The sequence below is a fragment of the Eucalyptus grandis genome, chromosome 8 (genome assembly GCF_016545825.1).
Source record: "Eucalyptus grandis isolate ANBG69807.140 chromosome 8, ASM1654582v1, whole genome shotgun sequence".
Taxonomy (NCBI): Eukaryota; Viridiplantae; Streptophyta; class Magnoliopsida; order Myrtales; family Myrtaceae; genus Eucalyptus; species Eucalyptus grandis.
Window position 1 is genome coordinate 28445854 of NC_052619.1, and position 15335 is coordinate 28461188.

Sequence of the window (15335 nt, forward strand, 5' to 3'; positions counted from 1 at the left end):
TTCGCTCTCTGTCCGTCTGCCCAACAGACCTAGTAGATCTGAGCTCGTCGCCCTCCACAACCCCTACTGTGAAATCGTCTTGGGCCATCCGCGCTTTTTCTGAGGTAAAGCAGAGAGAGAGACAGAGAGAGAGGACAAACCAGATACCGACTTCGAGCAACAATGGCGAAGGTGGAGTCTTTCGAAGACGATAAAGCGACAGCGCCGGCGATGACGGCGCGTCGTCAAAGTCTAGGTCAGACTAAGAGGGAAGGAGGGGGAGGAGGGCGTTGCAAGTTTCATCTGTGGGTGTTAGTGTTACACTTATCTACATGCAAAAGATTTGACAAATCCAAACGCTTATCTAATGAGGAAATGGACAATGTCGAATGTTTATTCATCATCATAAGCGTGGCAAAAGAAAGAAAACCACTAGCACTCTCTGTTCCACAAACACATAAAGATCACAGACGTTCCAACTACTTGAGGACTGCCTGACGATGGGTGGCCTCGGCCGGGCCGAGCTCGGCCTCGGAAGAGACGGCGCTGCCCGGCATGGTGGGGGCGTCGGTGGTGCCGGCGCCACGGCCGGGCTTCGGCTCCAGGTGGCCCTGAGCGCCGTAGCCTTGGAGTTTGTAGTCCTCCAGGTCCTTGTACTGCATGTAAGGGCTGTCCTTGATCGGGAGCCCCTCCAGGCTCGGCTGCTTCTTCCCCTCTTCGGCCTGGCCTCTCTTTCCCTCCTGACGATGCGCCTCTTGCTTCTCCATCTAGGTCCCTTTTCTTCTTGCTTTGAGTTTCGACTCGTCCTCTTTCTCTTTCTCTCTCTCTCTATAATGGACTAGGAATAGGAAGCAAATGATGGCATTTGTAATGGAGGTTTCTTTCTGTGGATGAAGTCCCATTCCTTGTCCGTTTCTCTCGCCGGATGGCTTGCCACGTGTGGGACACGTGTGAGTCGAATGGGCCACCCACGACCCACGTGTCATCCCAGGATTTGATCTTCCTATTACTTGCACTGTTTTTTTTTTTTTTTTTTGTTCTGCTCTAAGAGGTAATCCTTTCGGCCTAGTAAGTCCCACTTTCTCAGTTTCCTTATGTATAATAATGGGTACCAGGAACTCTTCAGGCATGTGGCAGTTCCAATGTCTCCAGAAAATGTGCAAATATGATCATTTAAATCTAGATTTTGAGCAGAGAGCACCATCATGCTTATCTCTTGGATAGAGAAAAAGTCCCACTATCTTATCATAACCAGTCTTTAACTATGACTAGTACTTTTCATGTTCCAACTAAAAAAGTATGGGTCGGTTTTAGGTTATATTTCCCTTCCGACAAAAATATTTCAGGTTCATAACCGGCCTTTAACTATGACTACTATTTTCCATGTTCCAACTAAAAAAGTTCAGGTCGGTTTTAGTTTATATTTCCCTTCCGACAAAAAAATTTTAGGGTAGCTTTGGAAAGTGTTAAAATTGGGATTTCGTACCAAGAGTTGAGAGTGAACCTAAACTTTGATAGGTTATTTTAAGGAATTATGTCGTAAAAGTTATAGAGAGAGCGGTTTTCTCTAGGACAACCATCCGAATCGACGTCCTGTTCAAGGTGCACAGACACCCCACCGAGTACTTGAAAGCGCCAACTTTGTCCCTTCCCTTTACTAGTTTATGGACACCCCCCAAAATCGATTGAACTCATTCAGGCCCACCACTATCGCTCTTGCATTATCGGATAGGCCCTCTGCCTAGCCCTATTTACTGCCCGGGCCGATGATGATGACGATGATGGTTATCGACCCGACACTCAGTTATTCAAGCATTCCATCTGACCGACCGTCTCTGTTTTTGCAGGCCGTGGCTGCTGCCCAAATGCCAAATTGCCATCACCTCCATCCATATAACTTCAGTGCTTTCGATGCCGAAAGGCTAAAGAACTTGCACAGTCCAATACATAATGCTGTCAACGACGCTATACACTGTAAATTAACGGAAAGAAAAATGCTAAAGAAAAAAATCCCCTGTTTGCTAACATTTCATGCCTTTCTGGTTCCTCGGACAGGATAGTCAAACATCGAAACACTTAGCGCTTCAGGTTCGCATATTATTTTGCTGGAGAAAAGAACACGCCTCCTTGTCAATCCAATCTTTTCTTTCCCTAGAATTTCACGCACTCCTCTTCGAGCGAGTGACCCAATTCAATCCCTAAATCTCTTTCTTCTTCTAAGCCCAGCTGAATGCCATCGGGCTCCGGACGGTCTGCTTCCCGTCCGACCACTCCAGCTGCCCGAAGGCGTTCGTGCTCGCCGGCATCGCGCTCCCCGTCACCGTCACCGTGAAGGACTTCTTCTCCCCGGCCTTGCTGAAGCTCAGGGTGTCCGGCACGACCGCAATTTTCAGCCCGGCCGAGCCCGACGACGCCGTCGCCTTGTACGTCCCCGTGGCGGCGCCCACATTGGTGAGCGTCCTCGTGTACTTGATCGTGGTGGGTCCGCCGCTCGTCGAGTCGAAGCTCGCCGCGAATGACGGGTAGTTCAGGTCGTACAGGCTGTAGCTCTTGCTGGGGTCGCAAGTGTAGTTCCTCCGGGCGAGGGTGTTGATCTGGGACGACGTGTAGTTGAGCCCGCAGAGGAAGCCCAGGTAATCCTCCACCGTCAGATCGTAGACGAGCCCCGGATTGAGGGCGGACACGGGGTCCACGTGTCCCGCCCCGTGGTCGAACGGCGTCGAGTCCTTCCCCGTCGCCACGTCCTGCAGCTTCCCGCCGTTCTTGTAGGCCACGTACGCGGTGGTCATGAGCGCCGACCTGATGGCGGCGGGGCTCCAGTCGGGGTGGGCCGCCTTGAGGAGGGCGGCGAGGCCGCTGACGTGCGGGCACGACATCGATGTCCCGGAGATGATGTTGAACGCGACGCGGCGGTCGTCCACCGCGAGCCCCGTCGGGCCGATGCCCCCCGTCCAGCCGGCGAGGATGTTGACGCCCGGCGCGATCATGTCGGGCTTCAGGACCGCCGGCGTGATGGAGTTCGGGCCCCTGGAGCTGAACGCCGCCACCACCGGCGACGGCTGGATCCCCACCTTGGTCCCCTCGAAGAGAATGGTGGCCGTCGGGTTCGGGTCCGAGAAGAGGTACATCTTGATGGCGTCGCCGGACTTCTCCCCGACGGCGGTGGCGGGGAGGAGGTGGGCGTCCGCCACCAGCTCCTCGCCGTTCGCGGCGGTGTTGGCGAGGACCATCCCGGCGCCGCCGGCGAGCTGCACGACCGAACCCTTCTGGACCCGGGCGTTCACCCCGCGGTCGCAGAGGACGATTTTGCCCTTGACCTTCGCCGGGTCCAGGGTGCCCATCATGCAGAGGTTACCGTTGGTGGCGTTGCTGACATTACCGGCGTAGACGAAGGGCAAAAGCGTCCCCTTGGAATTCCCGCTGTACAGCGACACCCCCGAGAAGTTCTTCCCGTTGCCGAGGGTGACGTAAGCGGGGAAGTCCCGATCCAGTGTGCCCGCGCCCACGGTGGTGATCCACGGCGCCACGTTGGAGAGGCTCATGGAGCTCGGGCCGGCGTTCCCGGCGGAGCAGGAGACGAAGATGCCCTTCTCCGCCGCCGCGAACGCGCCGATCGCGACGCTGTCCCGGTAGAAGTCCGGCGACCCGCCGCCGAGGGAGAGCGAGAGGACGTTCACGCCGTCGACGACGGCCTTCTCCATCGCCGCCAGTATGTCGGAGCTGAAGCAGCCGCCGAGCCAGCACACCTTGTAGGCGGCGACCCGGGCGCGCGTGGCCATCCCGCGCGCCGTCCCGGGGGCGTACCCGAAGAGGCTGGCGCCGTCCACAGCGGACCCGGCCGCCGTCGACGCCGTGTGGGTGCCGTGCCCGTCGTCGTCCCTCGCCGACTTCGACTCCTTCGAGACGTCGATGGGGCCCATCGTCGCCTCGTACCCCTTGGAGAAGAACCGCGCCCCGATGAGCTTGCGGTTGCAGTTGGCCGCCGTGAAGTTGGTGCCGGACTCGCACGCGCCGCGCCACCCGCTCGGCACCGCCCCGAGCCCCGTGTCGTCGAAGCTCTTGCTCTCGGGCCAAACCCCGGTGTCGAGCACCCCGACGACGACCTCGTTCACCGACTCCGACGCCGGGAGCAGGGAGCTGCTCTTGTCGAGCCCCAGGAACTCGGGGGTCCGGGTGGTGTGGAGCTCGTACCGGAGCTCCGGCATCACCGCGAGGATCCCGTGCCGGGCCTCGAGCGAACCGGCCTCCTCCGCCGTCAGCCGGGCGGAGAAGCCGTGGACGACGGTGTCGTAGGAGTAGATCATCTGGGCCGAGCCGGAGACGGACTTGAGGGAGGAGTCGTACCAGTGGGCGTGGTGCTGGAAGGCCGCCGGCATTTGGGATTTGGCCATGTGGACGATGTAGGTCCTCCTCTCCTGCTGCTGCCCATTTCCATCCACATCGGCACGGAAACAGGGCAGGCCCGAACCAAGAACAAGAGCAAGAACTAGAAACAGACGATGAAGATGGAGAATCTCCATTGCTTTGCCGGTCAAAGGAAGATGAGGGCAGAGAAGGGGGACTCTATATATAGAAATACAGAACCGCAGAATGCGAGAGAGTGAGCCAGTGAGGAGTGTGAAAGGCTGAACAGATTGGAGAGAGAGAGAGGGGGGAGCGGTCGGTGGGTAGTTGTCTGGATCTGTGAATGATTGCTCCGGGACAAAAGGGCCGAGGCGGGGCACGGGGTGGAAACAGCTTTGAGGAGAGAGAAAGGGTGGGGGGTCGGGGGCTGGTGCTCTGCTGCTCAGCTGGGATGACCTTTGATCATGCGTGCTCAGGCTTTAAAGATCCCCCTGGAGTTTTCTCTCTCTTCTTTCTCTTTCTCTCTCTGCTGCAACCATGTTAGTTCCCTTCTTTTGTGCAGGAGGTGAGGGGAAGAGAGAGAGACGAGAGACGAGAGGAGGTGGCGAACCAGCGCACCAAACCTCTATAATCAATGGCACGCAAGAAAGCTCGACGGTAATCTCTTTTCTCTCTCAAGCTTAAGCGTGGCTGCGTGGGGCCCTCCATCCGCCAATCGAGGTTTAGTATTGCAAAGGGCTTTCCTGGGGACGGGATGGGACGGGATGGGTAAGATTTGCCCTTACTTTTTAATTAGAACTGTCGAAATAGGTTAAAGCATATTTCTAGAATCTTACACACGAGAGATAGATACGTTCCGGACATTACTGACTTCGCCACGTGTTATATTCGGTGAATAAGTTTAGAATGATAAAACCCTCCATGACATGAGTGTTATATGAATACATAACTCACATAGATTCAATGTATCTTCATGATTATCTCTTTACACTTTCTCGCTCTTGTTCACTTGTATTATTACTTCAGTTTGGACATGAGTTTTCTTATAAACATAAATTAAGTCGAGTTGAGGTGTGTTGGGTATGAGTATATCACATTGAAATTTGGTTAAAAGGGATTAAATGAGTTTATTTAGCTTATGCCATTTTCGACCCGGCTTGACCCACTCATTTGACGGTTTTACAAATACTGTCAAAGTCGATAAATTATTTCATTGCCACTTTCCATTTCGAATGAACTACAGAGGAGGCCTAACACAGAAATGTTTGCATGGAAGAGAGTTGTTAAGATACAACGTCAATGATGTCCAATGTGATAAATTATAACATGAAGTGGTTAACATATTTCAATTAACTCCAAAGTCATTGAGAGATATGACTTTTGAGTTTGCATCGTGTTCTCTAATAAACACGAGAACTTAGATTTACGATGTTAATAGGCAGGGTAACTTTTGGTGTTATAGTAAGTAATTCAGCTTAAATTTTTCAATATGGCCATTCTTTGTTAAGTGGATTTTCGAGGACCACAACGTTACAACGTTTTTTTACTCATGGCTCATAATAAATAAGAGGTATTAAAGTATTTAAATATCCAACATGTCTTTACCTATTAAATTAAACTTTCCAACTACACTCCGACGTGATATCAAAATCAGTTTTTCGTCCCATATTTATTTCGCATATTTATTTCGTGTATGAGGCTCTTTGTCAATTGATTTTACGTGTCGTTTCCAATATGATTTGTACACGAAATTGATTACAGGGAGGCAATGGCTGAAGTTTTAAATACTCGCTAATCAAATACCAATATTCTAAGCAAGATCTTGACTTTCACCTTTTGCTAGCTCACGGGTGTCTGTCGCTAGTTATTACAGCCATTATTATCCTCCATCGGTTGGTGGTGATATTTCGAATTTCTAACCTCCAACCATCTTATCCTAACATTCATAAAAAATACAAAAAAGAAAAAGAAAAAAGAAAAACAACTCAATGAAGGTCACGAGCAACATTCCTATTTATTTAAAATAGATTAATCGTACAACAACACATAATTCGACTCACGTTGGGTTAGATTTTTCTCATTATTTCATGCGCTACAAACGTTTTTTCACTAGTCACTGCGATTACCATCTAATGCAACAAACGACAGGGCAGTTGCTGTAAATTATTGGAACATGATTAATGCAATTATCATGGCCTTAGCGATGCGACATTTTTAGAATAAATAACTGATGATAAGAATCGAATTTTCAACTGTGTTTCCACAATAAAAAATAGTCTCTATCGTGTAGGACCGAGGAGGCTAGCGACGTCGTCTTCTTCAACCATCAAGATTCACAAAGAAGAAAACAAAACAAAACTTTCAAGGAAAATAAAGAGAGCCAAAAATCATATTCCAAGGTACGGTATTTTAAAATTCACGTCGGTGTCATTATCATAGACTCTTTATAAAAATCGCGTGCGATTAGGACTAAATTGCCGCCGTCCGTCTAAGTTAATGTGTGAATATGAGTAAGGATCGGTGTTGATGCCGCTAAAGCAAAAGAGGGTTTGATAGAGATGCGCGAGATTCATGCATCGGAAAAGACGAAAATAGATAGGATTCTGGAGATGGCAAGGCAATATTTGAGTTTAGAGGAGCTTTGTTTAGGGCGGCGAAGGGTCGAATCTATCGAGTTTTTAGTATGCGGGGTCAACACTCGCGGATGATGATGCGATGTGTGCTCATCTTTTAGCTACAACAAGAAAGTGCCGAGGGCCCATCAACTCCCTTTTTTAGGCTGAAGTCTTATGTCGAAATTAGTGCTCCGGATTCGGACCACATCGCGTTTACGTATGTAGGGCGTGCTTTGCAATTGTATCATAGGAAGTGATGCTCGCGTGAGATTTGAGTAACTCAATGAGGTTATGCATTTAGAGATGATCAAATTACAATACAGGATCGTGGTCGATGAAAGGAGCATGAATTTCTTTAGTATTCACAATTTTGACAAGAAAAGTGAGCGTTGCTTATGTGGTCTAAGTTTGGATACAAGCTATGCACGGATTTAAATCGAAGTGTTTGGATTATTACTAATTTAGTCATGAATCTATTTCATGCATGGTGATTTGGCCCTTGTTTTTTCAATTTTGTTAATGTTGTAATAAACTTTTGCAGGAAATTCTGATGTGATATATTCAGTTGATTGTTGTAGAAAAACCACTAACGTGGCAGTTCATGCAAAATGCCATCTTGAGTGGATGGCCGGCAATGATCGGATATTATAATGGCGATTTTTCAGCCGCAATTGACTGGAATGACAATACTAGAATTTTGTAGGAAAGTTTACAGCTACGTTCATAAAATTAGAAAATTTAGGACCAAATTGATGCCCGTATAATAAGTTTAAGAACCGGTTCCGTGATGATGGTCCCAACAAACGTGGAGAAACCAAGAATCTCGAATTAAAATATACACATCCCATGTGGATAATTGAATGGTACCATTCTTAATTTTTAATTTCTCAATGGGGATAGGCTCAAGCAAAGATATGCAGGTACTTGGATGGTCCAAGCAAGTAATTGGATGGCCGGTAATGATTGGATATTACAATGGCTATTTTTCAGCCGCAATTGACTAGAATGACAATATTAGAATTTTGTAGGAAAGTTTACAACTACGTTCATAAAATTATAAAATTTAGGACCAAATTGATGCCCGTATAATAAGTTTAAGAACCGGTTCCGTGATGATTGTCCCAACAAGCGTGGAGAAGCCAAGAATCTCGAATTAAAATGTACACATCCCATGTGGATAATTGAATGGTACCATTCTTAATTTTTAATTTCTCAATGGGGATAGGCTCAAGCAAAGATATGCAAGTACTTGGATGGTCCAAGCAGGTAATTGGATGGCCGATAATGATCGGATATTACAATGGCTATTTTTCAGCCGCAATTGACTGGAATGACAATATTAGAATTTTGTAGGAAAGTTTACAACTACGTTCATAAAATTAGAAAATTTAGGACCAAATTGATGCCTGTATAATAAGTTTAAGAACGGTTCCGTGATGATGGTCTCAACAAGCGTGGAGAAGCCAAGAATCTCGAATTAAAATGTACACATCCCATGTGGATAATTGAATGGTACCATTCTTAATTTTTAATTTCTGAATGGGGATAGGCTCAAGCAAAGATATGCAGGTACTTGGATGGTCCAAGCAAGTAATTGGATGGCCGGTAATGAATCGGATATTACAATGGCGATTTTTCAGCCGCAATTGACTGGAATAACAATATTAGAATTTTGTAGGAAAGTTTACAACTACGATCATAAAATTACAAAATTTAGGATCAAATTGACGCCCGTATAATAAGTTTAAGAACCGGTTCCATGATGATGGTCCCAACAAGTGTGGAGAAGCCAAGAATCTGGAATTAAAATATACACATCCCATGTGGATAATTGAATGGTACCATTCTTAATTTTTAATTTCTGAATGGGGATAGGCTCAAGCAAAGATATGCAGGTACGTGGATGGTCCAAGCAAGAGAACTTTCTTCTGTGGCTGACATTTGGAATAAAATCCATATAGATTATCAGGATTCAAGCCATTTTATTAAAAGTTAATGTAGACTCTAATCAAAGTCATTATGAAATTTTTTTCCTACCATAAGCTTTCTTAGTTGCTTGTCTCCAGTAGGTTAGACAAACATAGGACACTCCACTGGGTTTGTACCTGCCACATTTTTTTAAGTGTCTGCAAATCACAAAATGACTCTTCCCCATCATTTCCAGCCTACTTCTTACCTGCTCTGATAGATAAAGGTCTTCCTTATGAATCAGCATCAAGAAACTGGTTGCCAATTTATGATTTTTTTCTCCCTTATTTTATCATGCATAATAATTCTTTTTTAAAATAAAAGTGAGTTGGGTTTCAGAAGGTTCTTGGAAGGAAGTACGTTCGAGGAAAACGCCCTCCAAAAAAAAAAATTAAAAATTATAATAATCGGTCATTATTTAGGTGAGATTAATGTTGTGTGAGGTCGATAGATCTAGGGGGGATTTGCCTTTTTGTCCTCTTAGCAGTGAGGCAAGATGATGGATAGATTCAGACTCGTTCCTATATTTACCAAACAGAAAAAAAGGTAATTCCCATTCCCCCCAACTAGAAAAAAAAAAAAAAAAAAAAAGAGAAGGGATGATTTTCTATAAAAGGTGAATTCCAATGAAGAAAATTTGAAGACCATTTTCTCATGAGTCCCCAAAGCTATGAGAAATGCAAATCGAGGTATCGAATTCGGGGGTAACTGGGTAGTCAGAAAACAAATTTGTGTGTGAATTAAGCACACGATGCATGCATAATTCGGTTCTCCACTTCATTAAAAGCAAACAAACTCATAAACAAACACGTGTTTCCATGAATGCAAAGCCATTAATTCATGTTCTTCCTATCCTCTCAAATCCTTATGGAAACGGTTGTCCTCTCAATTTAAGGAGATAGATCAACTCAATTTACCTTCTAAAGAGTTGGCTACATATTACTAGAATTGAAATAACATTTATAAGTAAAAGTTCGCGATAATGATTGACAAATTGGATTGAGCAAGATAAGAGCATTTCCATCTTTCATTTAATCTACACCTTATAAATTCATCCCCACTTGTATTTGTAAGCAGCCCCACATTGTTGATGTCTCTATTTCTATGCTTCCACAATTTTTTTTCAATGTTGGGGTCCCTTCCCCCTCCCCTCCATTGAAGATGCACCCAAAAATTAAAGAGGAAGTAGCCACAGAAACAGGGCAATGACAATGACCCTAGAGCCCCAGAAAAGGACCAAAACATAGCATTCAATGGTGTTTTTGGCGATGGCCCCTCGCAAGTTGAAACCGATTTGTCTTCCTCCTTCGGCCAGCTGCATCAGCCGCAATTGCAGAGAGGAATCAGGTCACCGCTGCTCTGCTCGCAGTTATGAGCATGTTTGAACCTGTTTAGTTGACTGGCCAGACGATCCGGTGGCACGAGACCACTGGAAGACTTTGCCCGCACTGAATTCTAGACCTTCAGATCTGTCGCATCACTCGAATTCAGCGCCCCATGTGATTTGCTTCATCTCTTGAATATTTTGAAAGATTTAGGAATTCTGTGATCTAGTCTAGCAATGTACGAGGACAGATCCTACATGCGACATAAACCGCTGGAGTAGAACGAAAAAAAAAAATCAACGGGCGGATCATCTTAAAAGTATAGTAATTTTCAGATAATTAGATAAATGATTAATTATATGATCGATAGTGTTACCATTGATTAAGAAAGATAAGAGATATGAGGATGATTACTCACCGGGCTTTTGAGTTTGATTTATTGAAGGAATGCCACGACCATGAAGGTGAATTACTAACGTTAGGGAATTTTTTTTTTTTTCCTGATATATTAATGTTGCTTGCAATTTTTATGTAAATTCATGAACTTTTGTACTCAATGTTACAAGACTTTGAGGTAAACTACATTTGAAGGATTTTTAATAACTTATATAAGCACTAACATTAAATTATTGTTGTTGACGATAATTACTAAATATAGATACTATTACCCATGATAGTTTGAGGTATTTTTAATATTCCATTAGTTAATTAGTAAATGTTAACATTTAATATTATGAATCCTATAGTTAATTTATAATTTTATTCAGGCAAAATACCAATTACATGTGCTGACAAGTGATGGGCATCAAAGTTAAATTATTGCCTGTAAGTGAGATCATCGATTACGACATACTCTTGAAGTTACAACTAGAAACGGGACCCATCCTTTCTTTTCTTTTTCTTACTTTTGTCCCACAAAACCTCAAAAGCACTTCTTGTTCGGTAAATTGATGACAATATATGGCAACTTCTAATGTACGATTTTTTTCCTCATAAAGTGTTGAAACAATTCTTTCAATGTCAAAACTCTTTTTATCTACCTCTCATGTCTTAACAAACGTCTCGAAACACTCATCCACGCAATCCTCCTTTTTGAATGCTTGGTTTCAAGATATCCATGGCTAATTTGGTCCCTCACTATGTCCCATTTACTCCCAAGATATTTTGCCAACGACCCCATGTAGCGGGCCTCTCCGTCCAAACACTCACATGCCTCACAACCAATTTTCTTTAATTTTTTCTTCTAGGTTTATAAAATATCTATATCATTAAATTTTGTTCCGTTATCTCTTTGCATGTGGTCAGGTGCTACTAATGTATGTAATTCGTGATACAAAGCCGTATATATTATGTAAATTATAGGATGCAATGCATGTGCACCTAGGAGTTAGGTCAAATGCATGCATCGAGAGTATTGATTGATTGAGACCGATTAATTTGTAGAGTCAACAGTATAATCTTGCTCGAATACTTAAGTCAAGTGCTCCTGATCGAGCTCCAACACTTTGCCAAATTCGACACCCTTTTTGGACAAATAGGCAAATTTAATGCTTTAATTACATGTACTTAGTTCCAACTTCCAACTACAAAAATTGGTAGCAACCGAGCGTGCGGCTTCGCTCAATCAATAGACAGTTATTGCAATGAAGAAATATGCTACTAACAACAATTGCAAGCAAGCAATAATAAGCTCCCTTGAGTGCTCTTTAAGCTATATTTGATCAGCTAAGCAAAAGAATAAAAAGAAGTAGGAAAAGCAAAAGTAAAAGGAAAAGGAGAGTTTTCATTACAACAGTCCTTAAAATCGATCGGCTCCACATGTCCTAATTTTCTCACCTTGGATACTACCACCATGATGACTTATAAAGGTCATTGTAATAATAGAACATTGTTTTGACTTTTCATATAATGTTGCGCAATAATAATAATTGAATAATGCCCTTTTGCTTTTGTAAAACATGCTACGAAAAATGCCAAAGATATACCTCGATTGAAGGTGTCATTGAAATTCATCATAACACAATCGGAAATGCATAATGCCCACTTCTGACTAGTTTCTAGTCTCACTTATTAGTACAGCCTTTCCAACTTTCACTCAATGTAAAGCCTATAAAAAATTATGGAATATCCATGTTCGCTTGTCTAGAAGTTTATGTACTGCCTCTATAAATATGGTCTCTCTCCACTTATAGTTTAAATTTTTGGATTCAACTTTCTAATACGAAACTCTAATATACAATTTGGTAGTTCGGATTGGACAACAAATTATCCTATCTAGTGTTTGGCAACCTCCTTTGGACTAGATAAATCCAGATAAAGTTTCAGATCACAAATTTGGAATAGGGATAGGATAAACTCAAACGGGATAAAAAAATTTAATAAGTAACTTATCAAATTCCATTATCTTTCAAAGATGGAGTGATGGAGTGACGCATCTGGATATTAACTCATTGGCACCCATACGAGGACCACCACCATGATAGACTTCTAACCACGGCACGATCGTTGTCACCTCCGACCACTAGTGATCATCATTGCTGGCCAGATAATTGCATTTCGATGACTAAGGGTGATTTTGAGGAATCACGATGCAACCTAATTGCAAGTTAGAAAATCACAAGTGGCATGGCTCCTTCCAATGATGTGACCAATGGGAATGAATTGAGAAGACCAATATTTATCAAGATATAAGAATAACTAACTAACCAAATTTAAAAGTAGTGAAGATCTTTGGTTAAAAACAAAAAATGAGTGCAAAGAAAGTAGTGAAGATCTTTGGTTAAAAACAAAAAATGAGTGCAAAGAAAGGGATAGGTGTTTCAATCCAAAAGATACAAGTGGCCTGAAAAGAGTAGCTAAAAGGAAATATTTTGATTTGAAAAGATAGAGCTTCTTTGGCCAAGTGAAATGCATAGATGAGTCATCAAGAATTTTAATTGGCCAAAGTTAGGAGAGATGATGTGGTCAAATTAGAAGGTAGCAAATGGCTCTAGAATGCTTGAATGAGGACTTGAGCTTATCAAGTGCATTAATGAGTTAAAGAGATGTTCAAATAGAAAAGTTACGAGTGGTGTACAATGATATGGTTCCAAAGTAGATATTTTAATAAGTTACCAAGATATCTAGTAAATCAATATGTAAACAAAGAAATTAACTTCCATTTTAAACATTAGTGAATCAGAAAAATATTTTTGAATCTATTAAAATTATCAGCGAAAGATATTAAACATTAGAAAAATCTTAACTCAGTAAATTTAAAAATTGAAAATCAACAAGTATGTAATTCAGAGCATATTAGTCACTTGTTACAACTAATATGGTGATAAATCTATTACCATCACTCTATAGTATCAAAATACATGTCAACATCTATCAATTTAATCTCAAAGCATCGCACTTTAGACTTGAAAAATCATCCTAATCATTATTACCAAATATAGAAAATTTCGGATGTCATATTTTTCAAGATTTTTTAATCCTATCTTAGATTACATTACGGCTCCATTTGTTTCTTGAAAAATGTGTTTTCAGATATTATTTTCAAAGAAGCTATTTTCTAGGAAAATAATCCTATTTTCTAGTATTCAGCTGAAATTTAAAAATGAACCAAAAAATATTTTTCGTCATTAAGTAAGGAAAATCTTTTCTTGCATGCACTCATTTTCATTTATTTATTTTTTAATTTTTTAAATTGATTTTTTTTTTTTTTTTTTTTTTTGCTTCCTTGGCCTTGGTCACTGTCACCAACTATCAATGGTTGGCAACCAGTGGCCATTGGCGAGCTTCGGCCTCGCTTGATCTGGCAAAGCCAAGCTTGCCCGAGGTCTACGAGCTCGAACCTTGCCAAATCCAATGAGTTGAGCGAGGCTCCGACCTCACCCAAGGTTGCAAAGCCTTGCTCGAGGTAGCCTCACTGGCCTCTAGCAACCTCGGGTGAGGCTCGAGCCCCGCCTAGCTTGCCAGATCTAGCGAGGCCTGAGCACGAGTGAGCTCGGCTTCGCTAGATTAGGCGAGGCTCGAGCTAGCTTGTGGTCAGTTGCTAGCCGCCATTGTGGCCAACGATCAGTCAAGGCCAAGGAGGAAGAAGAAAAGAAAAGAAAGTAAAGAAAAATTAAAACCTTGATTTTGTAAAAAAAAAAATGAAACATAAAAAAAAATGAAAATGTGTTTGATGAAAGAAAGTGAAGTGGGAAAATTATGGAAAGTGGAAAAAATTTCCCCACTTTTGAATGTATTTTTTCTATCAGTGGAAAATGTTTTCCTTGACTAATTTATTTTTTGTAAAACGAATGCTGGAAAATCCGGAAAATATTTTCCTAAAAGTTATTTTTCATGAAATGAACGAAGTTTATATATGATGAGATTTTATGTAGTACAAAGTATATTCAGAGGATTCCAATCCCACCTTATTCTATCCTATCATAGTTTGAATTATACATGATCAGAAGTTGACGTGATCTGTTTTTATATTCTCCTTAAAATATATAGCAACCTATTATGGCTATAAATTGCGATGTACACTAACCTATCTTTTGCAAAGTCGTGCTCCCTTGGCATGCTTACCAAGGAAATATTTATTTTATCAAACCCCCAACCGCCATAAAAATAAAAATAAAAAAGAACAATTCTCAGTCATTCGTCAAACCGAGTCCATTTTCCCCGGAGATCGAAGTCACCTGTGCTCATAAAAAAAAGGTTCTTTTATCTTTGGCAAGTGTCATGCCTTGCTATTTTAATGCTTGTGTATAGATAAAGTTGCCGAACCGGTCCGAAATTGCTATTGTAATGCACATTTTAATAAAGAAAACGAGATAGGCTCGTAAGTGATGACGCACGGCTGTTTGCTTTTACTTCCGGTTCAGCTCCACCTCCGAAGCTTCTCCCTACTTTCTTCACTTTTAAGTTAGGTTGACAAAAACAAAAGGAAGGAGATTCGAATGCAACTCTCTATGAAAATACATGTTCGAACGCTTTGGTTCGTCTCTGTAATTGATTCTGTCTTCCACGTAACTCTCGAAACATATGAAATGACTTCATTGGAACTCTTATAAGACTTGGCCGCCCTTGAAAGCATTTCCTTAAATCAAGGTTTAATGGGGATTTC

General features: G+C 42.8%; 2 protein-coding genes across 2 annotated transcripts; both read right to left on the bottom strand.

Moving 5' to 3' along the window:
- Positions 1–344: 344 nt before the first annotated feature.
- On the bottom strand, positions 345–826 carry LOC104457383. The gene has a single exon (XM_010072331.3). The coding sequence runs from the start codon at positions 744–746 to the stop codon at positions 459–461; it is 288 nt and encodes a 95-aa protein (XP_010070633.1). The 5' UTR covers positions 747–826; the 3' UTR covers positions 345–458.
- A 1019-nt stretch (positions 827–1845) lies between these two features.
- Positions 1846–4950, bottom strand: LOC104457384 (subtilisin-like protease SBT1.7). The gene has a single exon (XM_010072332.3). The coding sequence runs from the start codon at positions 4497–4499 to the stop codon at positions 2196–2198; it is 2304 nt and encodes a 767-aa protein (XP_010070634.2). The 5' UTR covers positions 4500–4950; the 3' UTR covers positions 1846–2195.
- Positions 4951–15335: the final 10385 nt, after the last annotated feature.